Source organism: Pectinophora gossypiella, chromosome 5, assembly GCF_024362695.1.
Source record: "Pectinophora gossypiella chromosome 5, ilPecGoss1.1, whole genome shotgun sequence".
Lineage (NCBI taxonomy): Eukaryota > Metazoa > Arthropoda > Insecta > Lepidoptera > Gelechiidae > Pectinophora > Pectinophora gossypiella.
The window spans coordinates 1-15,689 of record NC_065408.1 but is presented as its reverse complement, the minus strand read 5'-3'; the positions used below and the strand labels follow the sequence as shown (position 1 = coordinate 15,689).

Here is a 15,689-nt window from a genome sequence, read left to right as displayed (position 1 = left end):
TGAAATAGCTGAAGCTTTTAACGAATATTACATACATCCAGCTAATGACATACATAGTGTCAAATCTCAAAAGGCATACAATTTAGATTACCTGCCAAATTCCTTTTTTCTTCAACCTGTTGGTATAACAGACGTTCTAAATACTATACAGTCACTTAAAAACTCAAATGCTTGCGGCCATGATGAAATATCCACGAATATACTAAAAAAAAGTAAAATCGAACTAGCTAAGGTCCTCACTTACCTTATAAATCTGTCATTTGAGACTGGTTGCTTCCCAGAAGCTCTAAAGCTTTCAATTGTAAAACCAATCCACAAAAAAGGTAATAAAGAAACTATTGCGAACTATCGACCTATTACGCTAATCCCTGTTTTATCAAAAATCTTTGAGAAATGCATACATAAACAAATTATGAATTTTTGTATTAAATTTAATCTCATAAAGCAGGAACAAAATGGATTTCAACCAGGAAAATCTACAACACTTGCAGCCTTTAATCTGGTCCATAAAGTCGTTTTAGGTCTTGACACAAAACAATGGACGACTGTACTATTTTTCGACATGTCCAAGGCTTTCGATTTTGTGTCGCATGACATTTTGATAAAAAAATTGTACAGCTACGGCATACGTGGACCAGCCCTATCATGGCTGCGAACCTATCTTGAGAACCGGAACCAATGTGTGGAAATTAACAAAATAGATGACCTTAAACTTGTTACCCCCCATCGCTCTAGAATTAAATCAAATAAATTTGGTGTACCTCAGGGGAGTGTCTTAGGACCTCTATTGTTCTTATTGTATATCAATGACTTACCACAAATTACAAGACATGCATGTATTATGTTCGCTGATGATTTATCAATAATTATAAAAAGTAATCCGGATAATATAAATATTTATGAAGATGATATTAACAACACTATTAAATCTGTAGTTGAATGGCTTGACACTAATAATCTCTGTCTAAATCTAAATAAATCCAAATATATACAATTTAATGTAAAAGGACGTAAAGAAATAAACCTTAATTTAAATTACAATGGAATTACACTAGAAAAAGTAGATAATGTGAAATTTTTAGGCATAGACATTAATAGTAAACTCAATTTTGATAACCAAATAGAAAAAGTTAGTGATAAGCTAAGTAAATTTGTTTACGTCCTAAGAAGACTGTCTAGACTAACTTCACAAAGAGTTACACTACAGGCTTACTACGGGTATGTTGCCTCAATTCTCAATTACGGACTCCTGCTATGGGGCAATGGCAAAGATAACAAGAGAGCACTTGTAGCTCAAAAACAGTGTATTAGAGCCATCTGTAACAAAGCACCTTATATTTCGTGTCGTCCGCTGTTTGTAAGCTTACGAATTTTGACAGTCCCTTGTATGTATATACTGGAGGTATTTAAATTTGTTAAAAAGCATGGACATTTGTTTAAGACAGCAGCTGATATTAATCCTAGAAGGAGACGACTACCACACGAACTAGCAAGGGACTACTGTCCAAAAACTACACTTTGTTTAGAAAGTCCTCATAACATGTGCATAAAAGTATACAATAAGATACCTGATAAATTTAAAAACGGACCCACTAAAGTTATGACTTTTAAATTACGCGAATGGCTTATTACTAATAGCTTTTATAGTATTAGAGAATTTTTGAATTTTTGACATTTGCATGCTAATAATAATTAGCAGGATAGAGATGCTGTAACACTGCTTTATACCATATTGTGACTCTGTACCTACCTATCCTAAGCGAATAAATGATTTCTGATTTCTGATTTCTGTATTTTACGTCAACACGGCAAATATCTTAAAAAAAAAACAAATTAGGTCACCTCCGACTTTGCTTCTACAAGACCGTGTGCTCTCATCTTAAGCGACGAATGTACCGATGCTCCATACTCTTCCAGTTCTTATAAATCCCATTCCGACAATTTCCTATACTACCTCTTCCCGTTCTTTAAACAGAGGGGTCTGTGCCCAGCAGTGGGACGTATATGGGCTGCAGTTTACAGTTTTTCCCACTGGTCAGATTGATGGTAAGACTAATCTGACCAATGGGAAGTTTTGTTCTCGTTTGTTAGATATAAAGTTACGCATTTTTCTACGTAGTCGGTCCCAAAGTTCTGTCACAGGCACATTATTTTTAAATTTCGAACATGCTTTTAGAAAAATTTTATGGCGTTCCATTTTTGAATGTTTGACAATTATTTTAAAACAAAAAATGATCATTTGCCGTGATTTATTACGATGGAGTGGACCTTGAAAGAAAACCGAATCGCAATTTTAGCGTTGCATCGCTGTGGACACTCGCCGAGTACCATTTTCAAGTTGCTCAAAAATTTGAAAATAACACTTAGGTTTGTGTATCGTACCATAAATAGGTATAATGAAGTCTCAAGTGTTGAGGACAAGAAAAGAACTGGCCGGCCTCGCTCCGCAAGAACACCAGCAGTGATCAAAGCGATAAAGGCGCGCATACGAAGAAATCCTGTCCGAAAACAGAAACTGATGGCTTTGCAGATGGGGGTCAGTAGAAAAACAGTTAAAAAGGTTTTAAACGAAGACCTTAAGTTGCGAGCATACAAGAAAAAGAGTGGACACTTACTTAATGCCCGCCTGAAAGCAATTAGACTCAAAAGATCCCGGTTGTTATTAAAACGGTACGCGAGAAACCGACACCGTGACATACTTTTTACAGACGAAAAAATTTTTGATATAGAAGAAAAGTACAATAAGCAAAACGATAGAGTGTACGCAGAGAACTCTGAAGAAGCAGGAAAAAAAGTTCCGCGGGTTCAACATGGGCATCATCCATCTTCAGTGATGGTCTGGTTAGGTGTCTCTTACTATGGGCCAACGGAGGTTCATTTCTGCGAAAAAGGTGTCAAAACCAGTGCAAAAGTGTACCAAGAGACGGTTTTGAATCGGCTTGTCAAAGATCTGCCCAACACGCTATTTTCAGGACATCATTTCGTGTTCCAGCAGGATTCTGCGCCTGCACACAAAGCCAAAACTACTCAAGCCTGGTTCGACCATCAAAAAATTGACTTTATTAGACACGAAGATTGGCCTTCCTCCAGTCCGGACCTTAATCCTCTGGATTATAAAATTTGGCAGGTCTTAGAGAACAAGGTCTGTGCTAAACCCCACAAAAATTTGGCGAGCCTGAAGTCAGCCATAATTAAAGCCGTCGCTGAAATAGACATGAATATGGTGCGTGCTGCGATAGATGACTGGCCGCGGCGTTTGAGGGAAGTTATTAAAAACAAGGGAGGTCATTTCGAATAATTTTAAGTTATTTTCATTTCTTAATAAATATACTTTAAATGTGTGCGTCAAGCTAGCGGCCTCAAAAGAAAATGGGCACGAAAAAATAATTTGACCATACCAAAAAATAGTACTCTTATTGAAAAAAATAGTACCTGTTGTAAAAAAAATAGTACCATCACGGTTCTGGATTTATAGCCATGTTTTATTGCACTTGCTAGCTTGACGGTGAGCGAAATTTGGCGAGAGTTAACGACAAGGTCTTTCGCTTTGATTTAAACGCCAAAAAATAGTACCGAAATAGTACTCACCCCCTGCAAAATACCGAAATGAGTACTTCAACGGTTCCAAAGTTATAAAGGCAGTTCTTTGATCCCGCTGGCTTGACGTTTTGAAAATACCTATTATCTAGGGAACGCTTGCATACTTCAGTTTGTAACTAATGTCAATAAACTCGTATGAAATAGTACTCCCTACCATCATAATTTGGACCTGATTCTCTTTGTAGAAATATGTCAAAAAGTCATTATAACCTATGTCATACATTTATCAAGACAGGTACCGTCGCGAACAAAATTATTACACATGCTCAAGAAGGATGTTGTCAGATTTTAGTATTTTTTCCCCATTTTTGGGTAAAAAATGGTGAAGTGCCCGGGTTGTCAGATGAAAGTAATATCATTGTTGAAACTCTTTGAGTTATTCTACAAATACTGCAAATTGTTTATTAACAAACACTTCGATCCGTAACAAATTGAACATGAAGGTATAAATTATAAAATAAAACAGTAGATTAAAAATGAATTATGATGTATTAAAATCACAGATTGTTTTCAATAAGAACTAGACCCATGCAGCCATTTTCTATTAAAATTTGTGCATATGGGTGTATGAAATAGCATTTTTTTGTAATAGCAACACTCTGAAGTGCAAAGAAATGCTAGGGTAGACCTCCAAAATGGCAATACTTACGAATAAATTGTGAGGTTATGTAATTGTCTACGTGACTGTATCAACAACAAATGTATGGCATAGGTTATGATGATTTTTTAACATATTTCTACAAAGAGAATCGGATCAAAATTATGATGGTAGGAAGTACTATTTCATACGAGTTTATTGATATTAGTTACATACTGAAGTATGCAAGCGTTCCCCAGATAATAGGTATTTTCAAAACGTCAAGCTAGCGGGATCAAAGAACTGCCTTTATAACTTTGGAACCGTTGAAGTACTCATTTCGGTATTTTGCAGGGGGTGAGTACTATTTTGGTACTATTTTTTGGCGTTTAAATCAAAGCGAAAGACCTTGTCGTTAACTCTCGCCAAATTTCGCTCACCGTCAAGCTAGCAAGTGCAATAAAACATGGCTATAAATCCAGAACCGTGATGGTACTAATTTTTTTACAACAGGTACTATTTTTTTCAATAAGAGTACTATTTTTTGGTATGGTCAAATTATTTTTTCGTGCACATTTTTTTTTTGAGGCCGCTAGCTTGACGCACACCTTTAAATTGATATATAAATTTTTATAAACTTATTGGTACTTTTTATTTTATCACTATTTTCATATATGACAGAACTTTGGGACTGACTACGTACATTGGAAAGATTTTTTTAATAGAGCCGTTATCGTGAACCATAGGTACATAATCATGTAAGGTCACGAATTATCTGAATTCTGAATCACATTCCAAAACTGAAATGTGTCATAATTATATGAATACCTATGGGGCAAAATACCCACAAATGGACAACGTGCCCATAGCTGTCTAAATATAGGGTAAAAAACCCACGATGTTAGAATATGGGGTGAAACCCCGCGAATGGCCTCCAACCGCCCCTTACAGCCATCCCCGTCCACCTGATTGCCTTGATAAATTCATTTGATTACCTGATAAATCACCACAACGGTATTACCTACTGCAATGTTTTACTATCCGTTTTACTGTTTACTGTCTGTTGTTCTCTTTATCGATTTGTATCGGATAATACAAATATAGCATAACTGATATGTAAGTAATTAGGAAAATATATAAGTATTATTTATTTATTTATTTATTTATTTATTATTAGGGAGATCAACAGCATTCACTTACAGTCTAATCCTTAAATTAGTAACACAAAGCCAATTATAGATCCCCACAAATAGTTGATAGCATAGAAGTAATAGGTGAGACAAAAAAAAAATATATATATAAAACCAAGAAAAAAGAAATACACACGCATCGCTTACAGTGGAAGCCTAATCACTAGAACAACCTAAAAAATTAAAAAAAAAAAAAAAATAATAACAATAATAAAAAAATAATAATAATAATAAAAAAAAAAACAAAAAAACAAAAAAAAAACAAACTAATTTTACAAATAAAGTTGCACAACATTACTTATGAGACAAAGAATTGTCGGTTTATTAATCTTTTCGCCACTTCACAACCAGTATTAAATAAATCCAAGTCAAGTGTTTGACTAAGAGTATTAAAGCTGTTACTCGCTCGCCACATAAATGAATTTTGCCGGTAATAGGTGGAAGCCGGAGGGAGATGTATTAAGGCGTTATGACGCAAAGTCTTTTTCGGAGGTCTTATACATATTTTGGACAGCAGGCCAGGAGAATCAACAATTATAAGACGTAACTGTATCTTCTTCCTGCGCATCGACAGGAAGTCTGATAAAACTGTTGTTGATTGTTATACCTGAAAACACACTGTTTCTTCTCTAATCTGTCTCTGAATAATTTGAATATTCACTGATTTCTGTTCTCTGTTCTAATGCACTTTCATTTGTTGGAAGATCATACAGGCAGTCGCTTCTGTAATAAACCGGATCTGTCAAATCTTCAGATTAAGTGAGCGGACCCTGTGAAAAATGGGATAATACTAAGGAGATGATGATGGAAAGATTATTTAATAAATGATTGACTTGACTAATGAGCAGTTTTTATGCAGGGAGCACGGAATACATGTGCGACCGCTGCGGTGCGCGGTTCTCGCAGCCCAACCCGCTGAAGGTGCACCTGTACCTGGCGTGCGCGCCGCCCGAGCCGGGCGCCTTCCTGCGCCGCCTGCTGCGGGCGCTGCGCGGCGGCCCGCGGCCCGGCCCGGCGCCGGCGCCCGCGTGGCTGCGCGGCGCCGGCCACGCGTGCCTGTTCTGCGGCAAGCTGTACTCGCGCAAGTACGGGCTCAAGATCCACATCCGCACGCACACGGGCTACAAGCCGCTGCGTTGCGCGCACTGCTCGCGGCGCTTCGGCGACCCCAGCAACCTCAACAAGCACGTGCGGCTGCACGAGGCCGCCGAGGGCGCGCGGCCGCACGTGTGTGCGCAGTGCGGGGCCGCGCATGCGCGCCGCCGCGACCTGCAGCGCCACGCGCGCGCGCTCCACGCCGCGCCCGGCTGAGGCGCCGCCGCCACCTGCAGCGCCACGCGCCCGCTCCCCACCTGCGGAGGGCGCGGAGGGAGCCCGGCCCCCCGCGCCCCCATCGCCGCGCCCCGCCCCCGCTCCGCCACCCGGGGAGAAACGATCCAAGAATCTAGTCCGGGACCCGAAGAGATAGTCGATCGAAATAAAAATGCGAAAATTTCGATTTTTAGTTTTTTATTGAAACCTTATCCTAGCGGTTACTGGCCGGCGACCTTGGCGGCGATGCGCTTGTCGCGCTCCTCGGCGATGGTGAGCCGCACGCCCTTGCCGCGCGGCAGCGAGATGTACGCCTTCGTGCCCTTGCCGATGATGAACACGTTGTTTAACCTGCGGGACGATAGCTCCTTTAGTTTTAAACTCGTGAAACTGAAGAATATAATACGTAGCACCGGCAATTTATTACTGTCACGACAGAGATTTATTTCATCCGAAATAGATATATTAGGTACTTATTCTTTCGTGCTGATTATTTCGATTGTTAAATATTATTTTCGGCTGTTTTTGATTGTTATAAGTATAAATGTGCTACCATAGTAAACAAATATAACACAGTGCTATTTTGGTGCGCATTGGTCTAGGGTCCTTACTGTGACATAATACAATCCACAGTCAATGTTACAGTATAATTACCTAGTGGCGAAGGTGTGCCCCGTGGAGTCCTTGATGTGGACGATGTCGAAGGACCCGGGGTGACGCTCGCGGGACACGATCACGCCCACTCGCCCCAAGTTACGACCTCCCGTGATCATGCACAGGTTGCCTGCAACATAATAATGAAATTTTATGAAATAATTTATTACTGAAGGGTTAAAAAGAACACATTGAAACAATTCATCTAAAAGGTAATATTGCAATAATTAAAGCACATAATAACGGGTTCGGGTTAATAACCGCGTAAACTTAAAACAAGGTAATATTGCAAATTGACATTTGCGCATACAAACGTAAGCGTGCAATGTAAACTTACACCAAATAGCAATAGTGCTTTCTTAAATGAATCGCTTTTCAGGCCATTTTACCCCCCTTGATACCTTTTTTTATTTATTTATTACATGTAAAAAAACAGCTGACAAAACAAAATAGACTTAAATATAGTAACAAAAAGCCAATTACATTCTCCGAAAGATGAATTAATTATTAGAACTGACTTCTGAATAATAAGTTAGAAATAACAAAGAAGCAAAATTCAAAGATGCAGTGAATATGCAAAGTTTAAAAATTTCTACATTCCCTCGAGTAATGAACCATGACAGAGACATACCCGATTCAAACTTGATGAAGTCGAGGATCTTGCCGCTGGCGATGTCGAGCTGCACGGAGTCGTTGACCTTGATGAGCGGGTCGGGGTAGCGGATGGTGCGGCCGTCGTGCGTCACCAGGAACGGCACGTTCTTGGGGCCCGTGGCCACGCGCCGCACCTTGCACAGCTTGTACTGCGGGCCGGCACGTTACATTCTCTCAATTACATCATCTAACCAATAACTGTTTTGTAGCGATTGAACAACCATTTATTGAAGTCATATCAATCAATATTTTTATGTTATATTATGGCTTTTTCTCGCTGTCAACTATCAACACAAACAGATACGTTGCTCAGTTATCAAGTGATTTTGTGCGCTAAGTTGTTAATTTGTGTTTGAAAACATTACCAAAGTGCAGTTTATCATCCAAAAATCACGTGATAGTGTTATTTAAACAAAATATAGTGATATAGAACCAAAATAAAGTGAAGAGAAATCGAAAGTGACAATCATAACTCGTAGTTATCTTTGCATACCCTCAACAGTTCAAAATGACATCTGACATTTGTGATAGTGTTGCCAAGATAAAATTTTAAAAACTACAATAAAAAACCTACCATAATGCTGGGGGAAGAAGTTCCTAAACAAAGCGATGTTGAGAACAATTCAACCTCGACTAAGGGCCCACCCAAAAAACTAACCCAGCAAGTGTTTCACCCTGGGTTGTTCAACCAAAACCGTAATCGCAGCGCATCTATGAGTGATGTCGCTATACTAGAAGACGAAAATCAACCAACAATTAGTGGCCAAAAGGAATGCGTTAACCCGCCAAGCTGGCAAAGAGCGCCTATGATAAGGAACAACAAAAGACCACGACTGTCTGAATCACCAACTCAAGAAATACCATTGCAGAATAGATATACAACACTACCTGTAGATGAAAAAGATGCAGAGATCAACCATACCGCTTCTAAAAAAGAGAGCAAGCCGCCTCCTCTTATCCTCTATGGCATAGAAGACATTAACAAATTGGTAGAAACTATTGAAAGTGTTTTATCAAAATCGAACTACACCATCAAGATTATAACTAAGAACCAACTACGTGTGAACTGTGCTTCATCGGAATCATATAAATGCTTGATGGAGCTTGTCCGACTGAAAGGACTCATAGGTCATACATTTACCCAAAGGAAAGACAAGTGCTACAGAATCGTAATAAAAAACTTACACCATACAACTCCACATGAAGCAATAAAAGAAGCAATAGAACAGACGGGCAATGTTGTTAAGGGTGAAATAATTAATGCTCGAATAGGTCCAAATAAAAAACCAACGTCGACATTTTTCGTTAACCTGGAAAATAATGCAAACAACAAAGCAGTAAAATCAATACGCTCTATATACAACACCATTGTAATCATAGAGGACCCGAAGAAACGCAAAACTGTAGTTCAATGCACCAAATGTCAGCAGTACGGGCACACCAAAAATAACTGTTTGAGACCGTACCGCTGCGTTAAATGTGCAGAAGCCCATAATACCGCTGTTTGTCCGAAGAAAGACCGAAATACCCCAGCGACATGTGCCCTCTGTTTAGGCAGCCACCCTGCAAATTATAAAGGCTGTGAGGTATATAAGGAAATTCTTGCCCGGAAATACAACACCAGAGAAAGAGCTCCAAAACAGACTAATAAAAATGAAGACACACAAAAATCGAATAAAATTTCAGGATCAGCCCATACTTCCCAAGACAACACAAAGACATATGCGGATGTTCTTAGAAATATGAACAAACACACCAAACCAGAGCAAAATATCCAAGAAGAGGCTCAAAAACATAGCCAAGAACAGTCCAATGTTCAGCCAACCCAAGCAGTCCCAGAATTGCTTTCAAAACAATCTTTTGACAAGATAGATCTACTACTACAACAAATAGCTAATTTAATGAGTCTTATGACCAAGCTAATAGAGAAACTTTTAAAATGACTGCATTGCGTATAGGGGCGTGGAACATAAATGGCCTAGCGCCTAATATTGATGAAGCAAAGATGCTACTCGACCTACATAAATTAGATGTGCTACTAATATCTGAGACACATTGCACTCCAAAAAGTGCTATTAATATACCTAGGCATTGCGTCTACACCACAAATCATCCTGATGGACGGGCACACGGTGGAACAGCTATTATCATAAAATCATCAATTAAACACCATCAGCTTCCTAGCTACGATACTGCTCACATACAAGCAACAACAATCTCTGTAGAGAGCACCACTAACAACTTTAATATATCATCAGTTTACTGCCCGCCGAGACACAATGTCAAAGCACCACAATTCCAAGATTACTTCAGCACATTAGGCAGACGATTCATAGCCGGAGGCGATTGGAACTCAAAGAACACTTTTTGGGGCTCGAGACTAACCACCACTAGAGGAAGAGAACTTAAGGCATGCATAGACAGCTTCAGATTAAAAACGCTAAACTCCGGAGAACCCACACACTGGCCGACTGACCAAAATAAATTGCCCGACCTAATAGACTTTTTTATCATGGGTGGGCTTAACGGCTTCTACTTTCAACCTGAGACATGCCTGGATGGGTCTTCTAATCATATTCCCATTATTCTGACAGTAAGCACAGTCATACTAAATATCGAAAAACCTGTAGCGTTATATAATAAGCATACTGATTGGGACTCAGTCAGGATCATCATTGAAAATAAATTAAATCTAAAAGTGGCTCTTAAGACTCCCACTGACATGGACCATGCAGTCATGGAATTCACTAATGCCATCCAAGCTGCGTGCTGGCAATGTACTCCTGAAAAACAGGACACGAATCCTAAAACTACCATACCTATGGAAATAAGAAACAAAATCCAGGAAAAACGAAGACTTCGTCGTGTATGGCATACGAGTCGGTGCAACGAAGACAAGAAGACACTTAATAGGGCTATCAAAGATGTCAAAAAAGCACTCGCACTTGCCAGAAACGAAACAATTAGAGCGCAAATAGAACGCCTCACTGCTACAAAATCTACAAACTATTCTTTATGGAAAGCTACACGAGGCATAAACCAGCCTAAAGTTACGAAGCCCCCAATTGAACTAGAAAACGGTAACTGGGCCAGGACTTCTAAACAAAAAGCTGAAATCTTTGCTGAACACCTTGCCAAAGTATTCACTCCCAACGAAATGAACCCATGTTGCGACGAATCCGATATAGACGATATACTAGAAGAAGCCTATCAACTAGACCTACCTATCAAATGTTTTACCCCCAATGAAGTAATAAGCTACATAAGGCTAATGGACAACAGAAAGGCTCCTGGATTCGATTTGATTACTAAGGAGGTACTGATAGAACTGCCGAGGAAGGCTATAGTATTCCTCACCTGCATATACAATGGTATACTCAGAACTAAATACTACCCAGCTCTATGGAAAGTATCTCAGATTGTTATGGTACACAAAGAGGGTAAGCCGGCTCATGATGTAACATCATATAGGCCCATTAGTCTATTACCGACAGTGTCAAAACTATTCGAAAAATTGGTACTGAGTAGATTATTACCAATCCTCAAACAAAAATCAACCATACCCGACCATCAGTTTGGCTTCCGAACAGCACATGGAACTGTGGAACAAGTCCACAGAGTTTATAACAAAATCAGGAAGACCTTGGAAGATAAAGAGTACTGCTCAGCTGCCTTTTTAGATGTTCAACAGGCCTTTGACAGAGTCTGGCACAAAGGGCTACTTTGTAAAATAAAACAATCCCTTCCACACACTTACTATGAGATTCTGAGTTCCTACTTATCAGACAGAATATTTCAGGTAAAAGAGGGTGAATCTACCTCAGTCTTTAAAGACATTAAAGCTGGAGTACCGCAAGGATCTGTACTAGGACCTATACTATATACCATCTATACGGCAGATCTCCCTGAGAAAGGGAATATTGTGACAGCAACTTACGCTGACGATACTGCTATACTTGCAAGTCATAAACGCCCAGATGCTGCTTCAAAAATCCTGCAAGATGGCCTTGATGACATAGATAAGTGGCTGAAAAAATGGAGAATAAAAGCCAGTGTCTCAAAATCTGTGCATATCACATTCTCTCTCCGACAAGGCAACTGCCCTGGAGTGAAACTCGGCAACCAAGAACTGCCTCATAGTGATGCTGTCAAATACCTGGGGATTCACTTGGACCGAAGATTAACTTGGAGGACGCACATAGAAGCAAAAAGAGACCAGATCACTATTAAGTACAGAAACCTAAATTGGCTTCTGAAAAGGAATTCACTACTATCCACTGACAACAAACTTCTAGTCTACAATACCATTATAAAACCGATCTGGACGTATGGAATCCAACTATGGGGCACTGCCAGTGCCTCAAACATCAATATCATACAAAGAGCCCAAAACATGATCTTCAAAAGCATAACAAATGCTCCATGGTTCATCAGAAACATGGAAGTACATGAAATACTGAAGGCAAACACTGTGCAACAGGAAATAAGATCTACTGCGGCACGGTACAAAATCAGACTGGAGCACCATCCGAACCCCCTGGCTGAAACGCTCACAAAGCCTACCCACCAAAGACGACTGAAAAAAGCCGCAGTAATGGACTTGAGCAAATAGACTGCATGTCTTACCTTAAAGAAGAGAGCGTTCCATTGGGAAAGTAATCTCTGCACTGCCCTACCAACACCTGATCTGCTTATAGTCGACTGACTGATCGCAGATAAAAACGGAAAAAAAAAAAAAAAAAATATTATGGCTTGAAACCATTATAATTATTGTCATCGTGATAGACAGATAGCCTCTTAATTTCTATAAATAAATGACTTGGCATTTTCCTCTAATAAATTGCAATTATAAGATACACATTTATAATTAAATTCACATTTAATTGCTTAACCACTGTCAAATAAATAAGACATTACTTAGTATCAACATCATCTTATCCTCACTGCCACAGATGTCAAATTTGATCTGTGACGAAGAATAGACTCCACCAATTGAGTTTGGATGCACTGGAACGTGGTGACCATAATACAATACAACAACAACACAATACAGGGTGTTAGTGACATTGTAACGAAAACTTTCGAGGGTTGATTTAGGCCATGTCAAGTGGAATTTTCTGTCGCAAAATTAATGTGTTGTCAAACGCCCAGATACAGGGCTTGTAAGATTTAATCAAAACAAAACAGGGTACTGCAGTTTGGTGGGTAATCAAGCTACAACTGTTGTGAACAACAAGTACCTTAGCCTCCTCGGGAGTGATGCGATGGATGGTGAAGCGACCCTTAACATCGTATATCAGCCTGAACAGTTCATTGGTCTTCTCAATGGATACCACATCTGAAAGATACACAAATATATCATCATCAGCACTTGGGGAAAGTTATGCAACATTATGGAACTGTATTGCTTAACATGACATAAGCTCATGACTACCCCAACTGGGGTAGCCGAGGTAATTTTTTTGCAAAAAGAACTAAGTATGCACCAGAGAGCAACATAGGAGGGAATAGACATACGCAGGCAGCCCCTCTGCAAACCTATAGTACCCAGGGCAGACAGTTTTATAAAAACTAGTTGTAGTCGGCCTGCACACTAGACTTAATCTAGGTGCGAAGCTGATACAACATCCTTGAAAAATGCCTAATTATTCAGTATTTTGTTGCTGGCTAGTCAACAGTACATGGAGGTTTGTGTTGCTCTATGGTATCCACACCTCAAAGAGCTTTCTGTTAGACCAACATGATAGGTGCTGATGCTGTATTTCTTTATAATAAAGTACTTCAAAAATTTATGAAACTTGTGCCCAGTAATGAGAAGTTGCATTAAAAATATATATTTAAAATTAAAAGTAATAGTTTCTAATGTGTATGTATATTACACATTGTGTAATATATAATATAAATTCAATGAGGGACTTTCCAAGCAATGTTTCTCAAAAACAATATAGATCGTGCTGTACAGATTTTTCTTTGTTTACCTTCTAATTTCATGGATAACAGACAATGAAGTACTTGTAACATGTGTGATTAAACAAAAACTTTGTAAAAAAGGTTATTATAAGATTAGTGATTATCTAGAACATATGAATACATGGGTTTAGTTGTCTGGGAACTGATATTACGCAGCCAAATCACTAAATTGTATAACAATATTTTGTTTATTTTTAAAAGTTTAGGCCAATGGTTTTTCTTGCAGCTTCTTTTCCCGAGCTATATAGGTTGTGAGAAGCTGCGGCAATTTAAGGCTAATGAGACATTTGTTATGTAAAAAAAAGATGATTCAAAATGTAACTATGTTACCTACCAAATAAAGATATTTTTGAATTTTGTTAGTACTGTTAATCTGCAGAAGCTAATGAAGTAAGTACTACATCACACAAATTATACTAAAATTTACTCTATACACTGTTCTATACCCGCAATAGTGGATCACAAGTTAACTGTTGAGAAAAAAATTATCAACTTTAATTTCATATTAGCCTATTGTAGAGATAACTGACCCATGAATCCAGCAGGGTAGGTGGGGTCGGTGCGGACCTTGCCGTCCACCTTGATGAGGCGCTGCTTGACGATCTTGAGCACCTCATTGCCGGTGAGCGCGTACTTGAGCCGGTTCCGCAGGAAGATCACGAGCGGCAGGCACTCGCGCAGGCGGTGCGGGCCCGTGCTCGGCCGCGGCGCGTACACGCCTCCCAGCTTGTCCAACATCCATGCCTTTGGCGCGTTCAAACGCTTCAAGTGCTTCTTAGGTCCGCGAGCCTGTACACAATCATAATATCACAACTCTTGCCACTGCCACAGTCACAAACTACTTACTGTTTAATGTGTTTTTGACCATTATCTCCACAGATGCGGAAATTTACCACATTTACATTGTATTTACTAGAAATAACCCTACAAAACTGAGAAGGAAATGTTGTCTACCGCGCAAGAGAATCCCAGTATTTACATACGAAATATATAATCAAAAAATATATTTAGAGGCTGTTAATCAAATTGTAGTAATTAATTACGGTTTCTAACCATTATCCAGCACGATTATAACAGATTAATCACAAAATTTTAAGTAAACTCACCATGGTGGACACAAACTTTTGACAGAAAGAAAGAATGTTATCGTTGACATTTACTGTCAATGTCAAATGAGGGGACGTTCAAAAATGTTGTCAGAACCTTGTTCGAAGGTTCGAAGAATTCGAAGATTATTAAGTTGGAAGTTCCAACTTGGAACAGACGCTAGACGTGCATACATCAAAGACCTTGTATAGAATAGACGGATAATATTTTAGAGTGACGATCAAACTATCACAGCTCTCTTTCTTCCCTATGGCAACAATCTCTGTGGAAAAAAGAAACAAACATAGACAAACACCGCTGTCTAGAACGTCAGTGTTTACAGTTTTGAGATGTTGTGGTAGTCAGCTGGATACCAAAACTGCCGTTAGTTTTTTGGTGTTTTGGGACATTATTTTAACTTTTTATATAAACAATCTGTGAAATAGTTATTCATTATGAACCATGGCTTGCGTAGCTATTGGTTGTGAGAGTAGAATGAGTGTTATAATGGAGAACGATCAAACAATGTCTCACCATGGGTAAGTTATCGACCACATAATACATGTTTGTGTGCAAGAAATACATTACGTGGTCTGGTTTTTGTAAAGTTTATTGAGCCCTAAACACGATGCAGACGCATATTTTCA

The 15,689-nt window shown here is 39.1% G+C and overlaps 1 protein-coding gene across 1 annotated transcript; it reads right to left on the bottom strand.

The window, feature by feature from the left end:
* Positions 1–6,859: 6,859 nt before the first annotated feature.
* LOC126366998 (40S ribosomal protein S4) lies at positions 6,860–15,128 on the bottom strand. The gene is made up of 6 exons (XM_050010346.1): positions 15,063–15,128; positions 14,487–14,745; positions 13,227–13,324; positions 7,964–8,135; positions 7,333–7,462; positions 6,860–7,029 (listed from the first exon to the last, which is right to left on the bottom strand). Exons 1-6 carry the CDS (start codon positions 15,063–15,065, stop codon positions 6,900–6,902), a joined length of 792 nt encoding a protein of 263 aa, XP_049866303.1. The 5' UTR covers positions 15,066–15,128; the 3' UTR covers positions 6,860–6,899.
* Between the last annotated feature and the right edge of the window lie 561 nt (positions 15,129–15,689).

Coding starts and splice junctions, on each gene's coding strand:
- LOC126366998 (XM_050010346.1), bottom strand. Junction 13,325..14,486: donor CTACCCTGCTGGATTCATGG/GTCAGTTATCTC, acceptor TGTATCTTTCAG/ATGTGGTATCCATTGAGAAG. Junction 8,136..13,226: donor TCACTCCCGAGGAGGCTAAG/GTACTTGTTGTT, acceptor GCCGGCCCGCAG/TACAAGCTGTGCAAGGTGCG.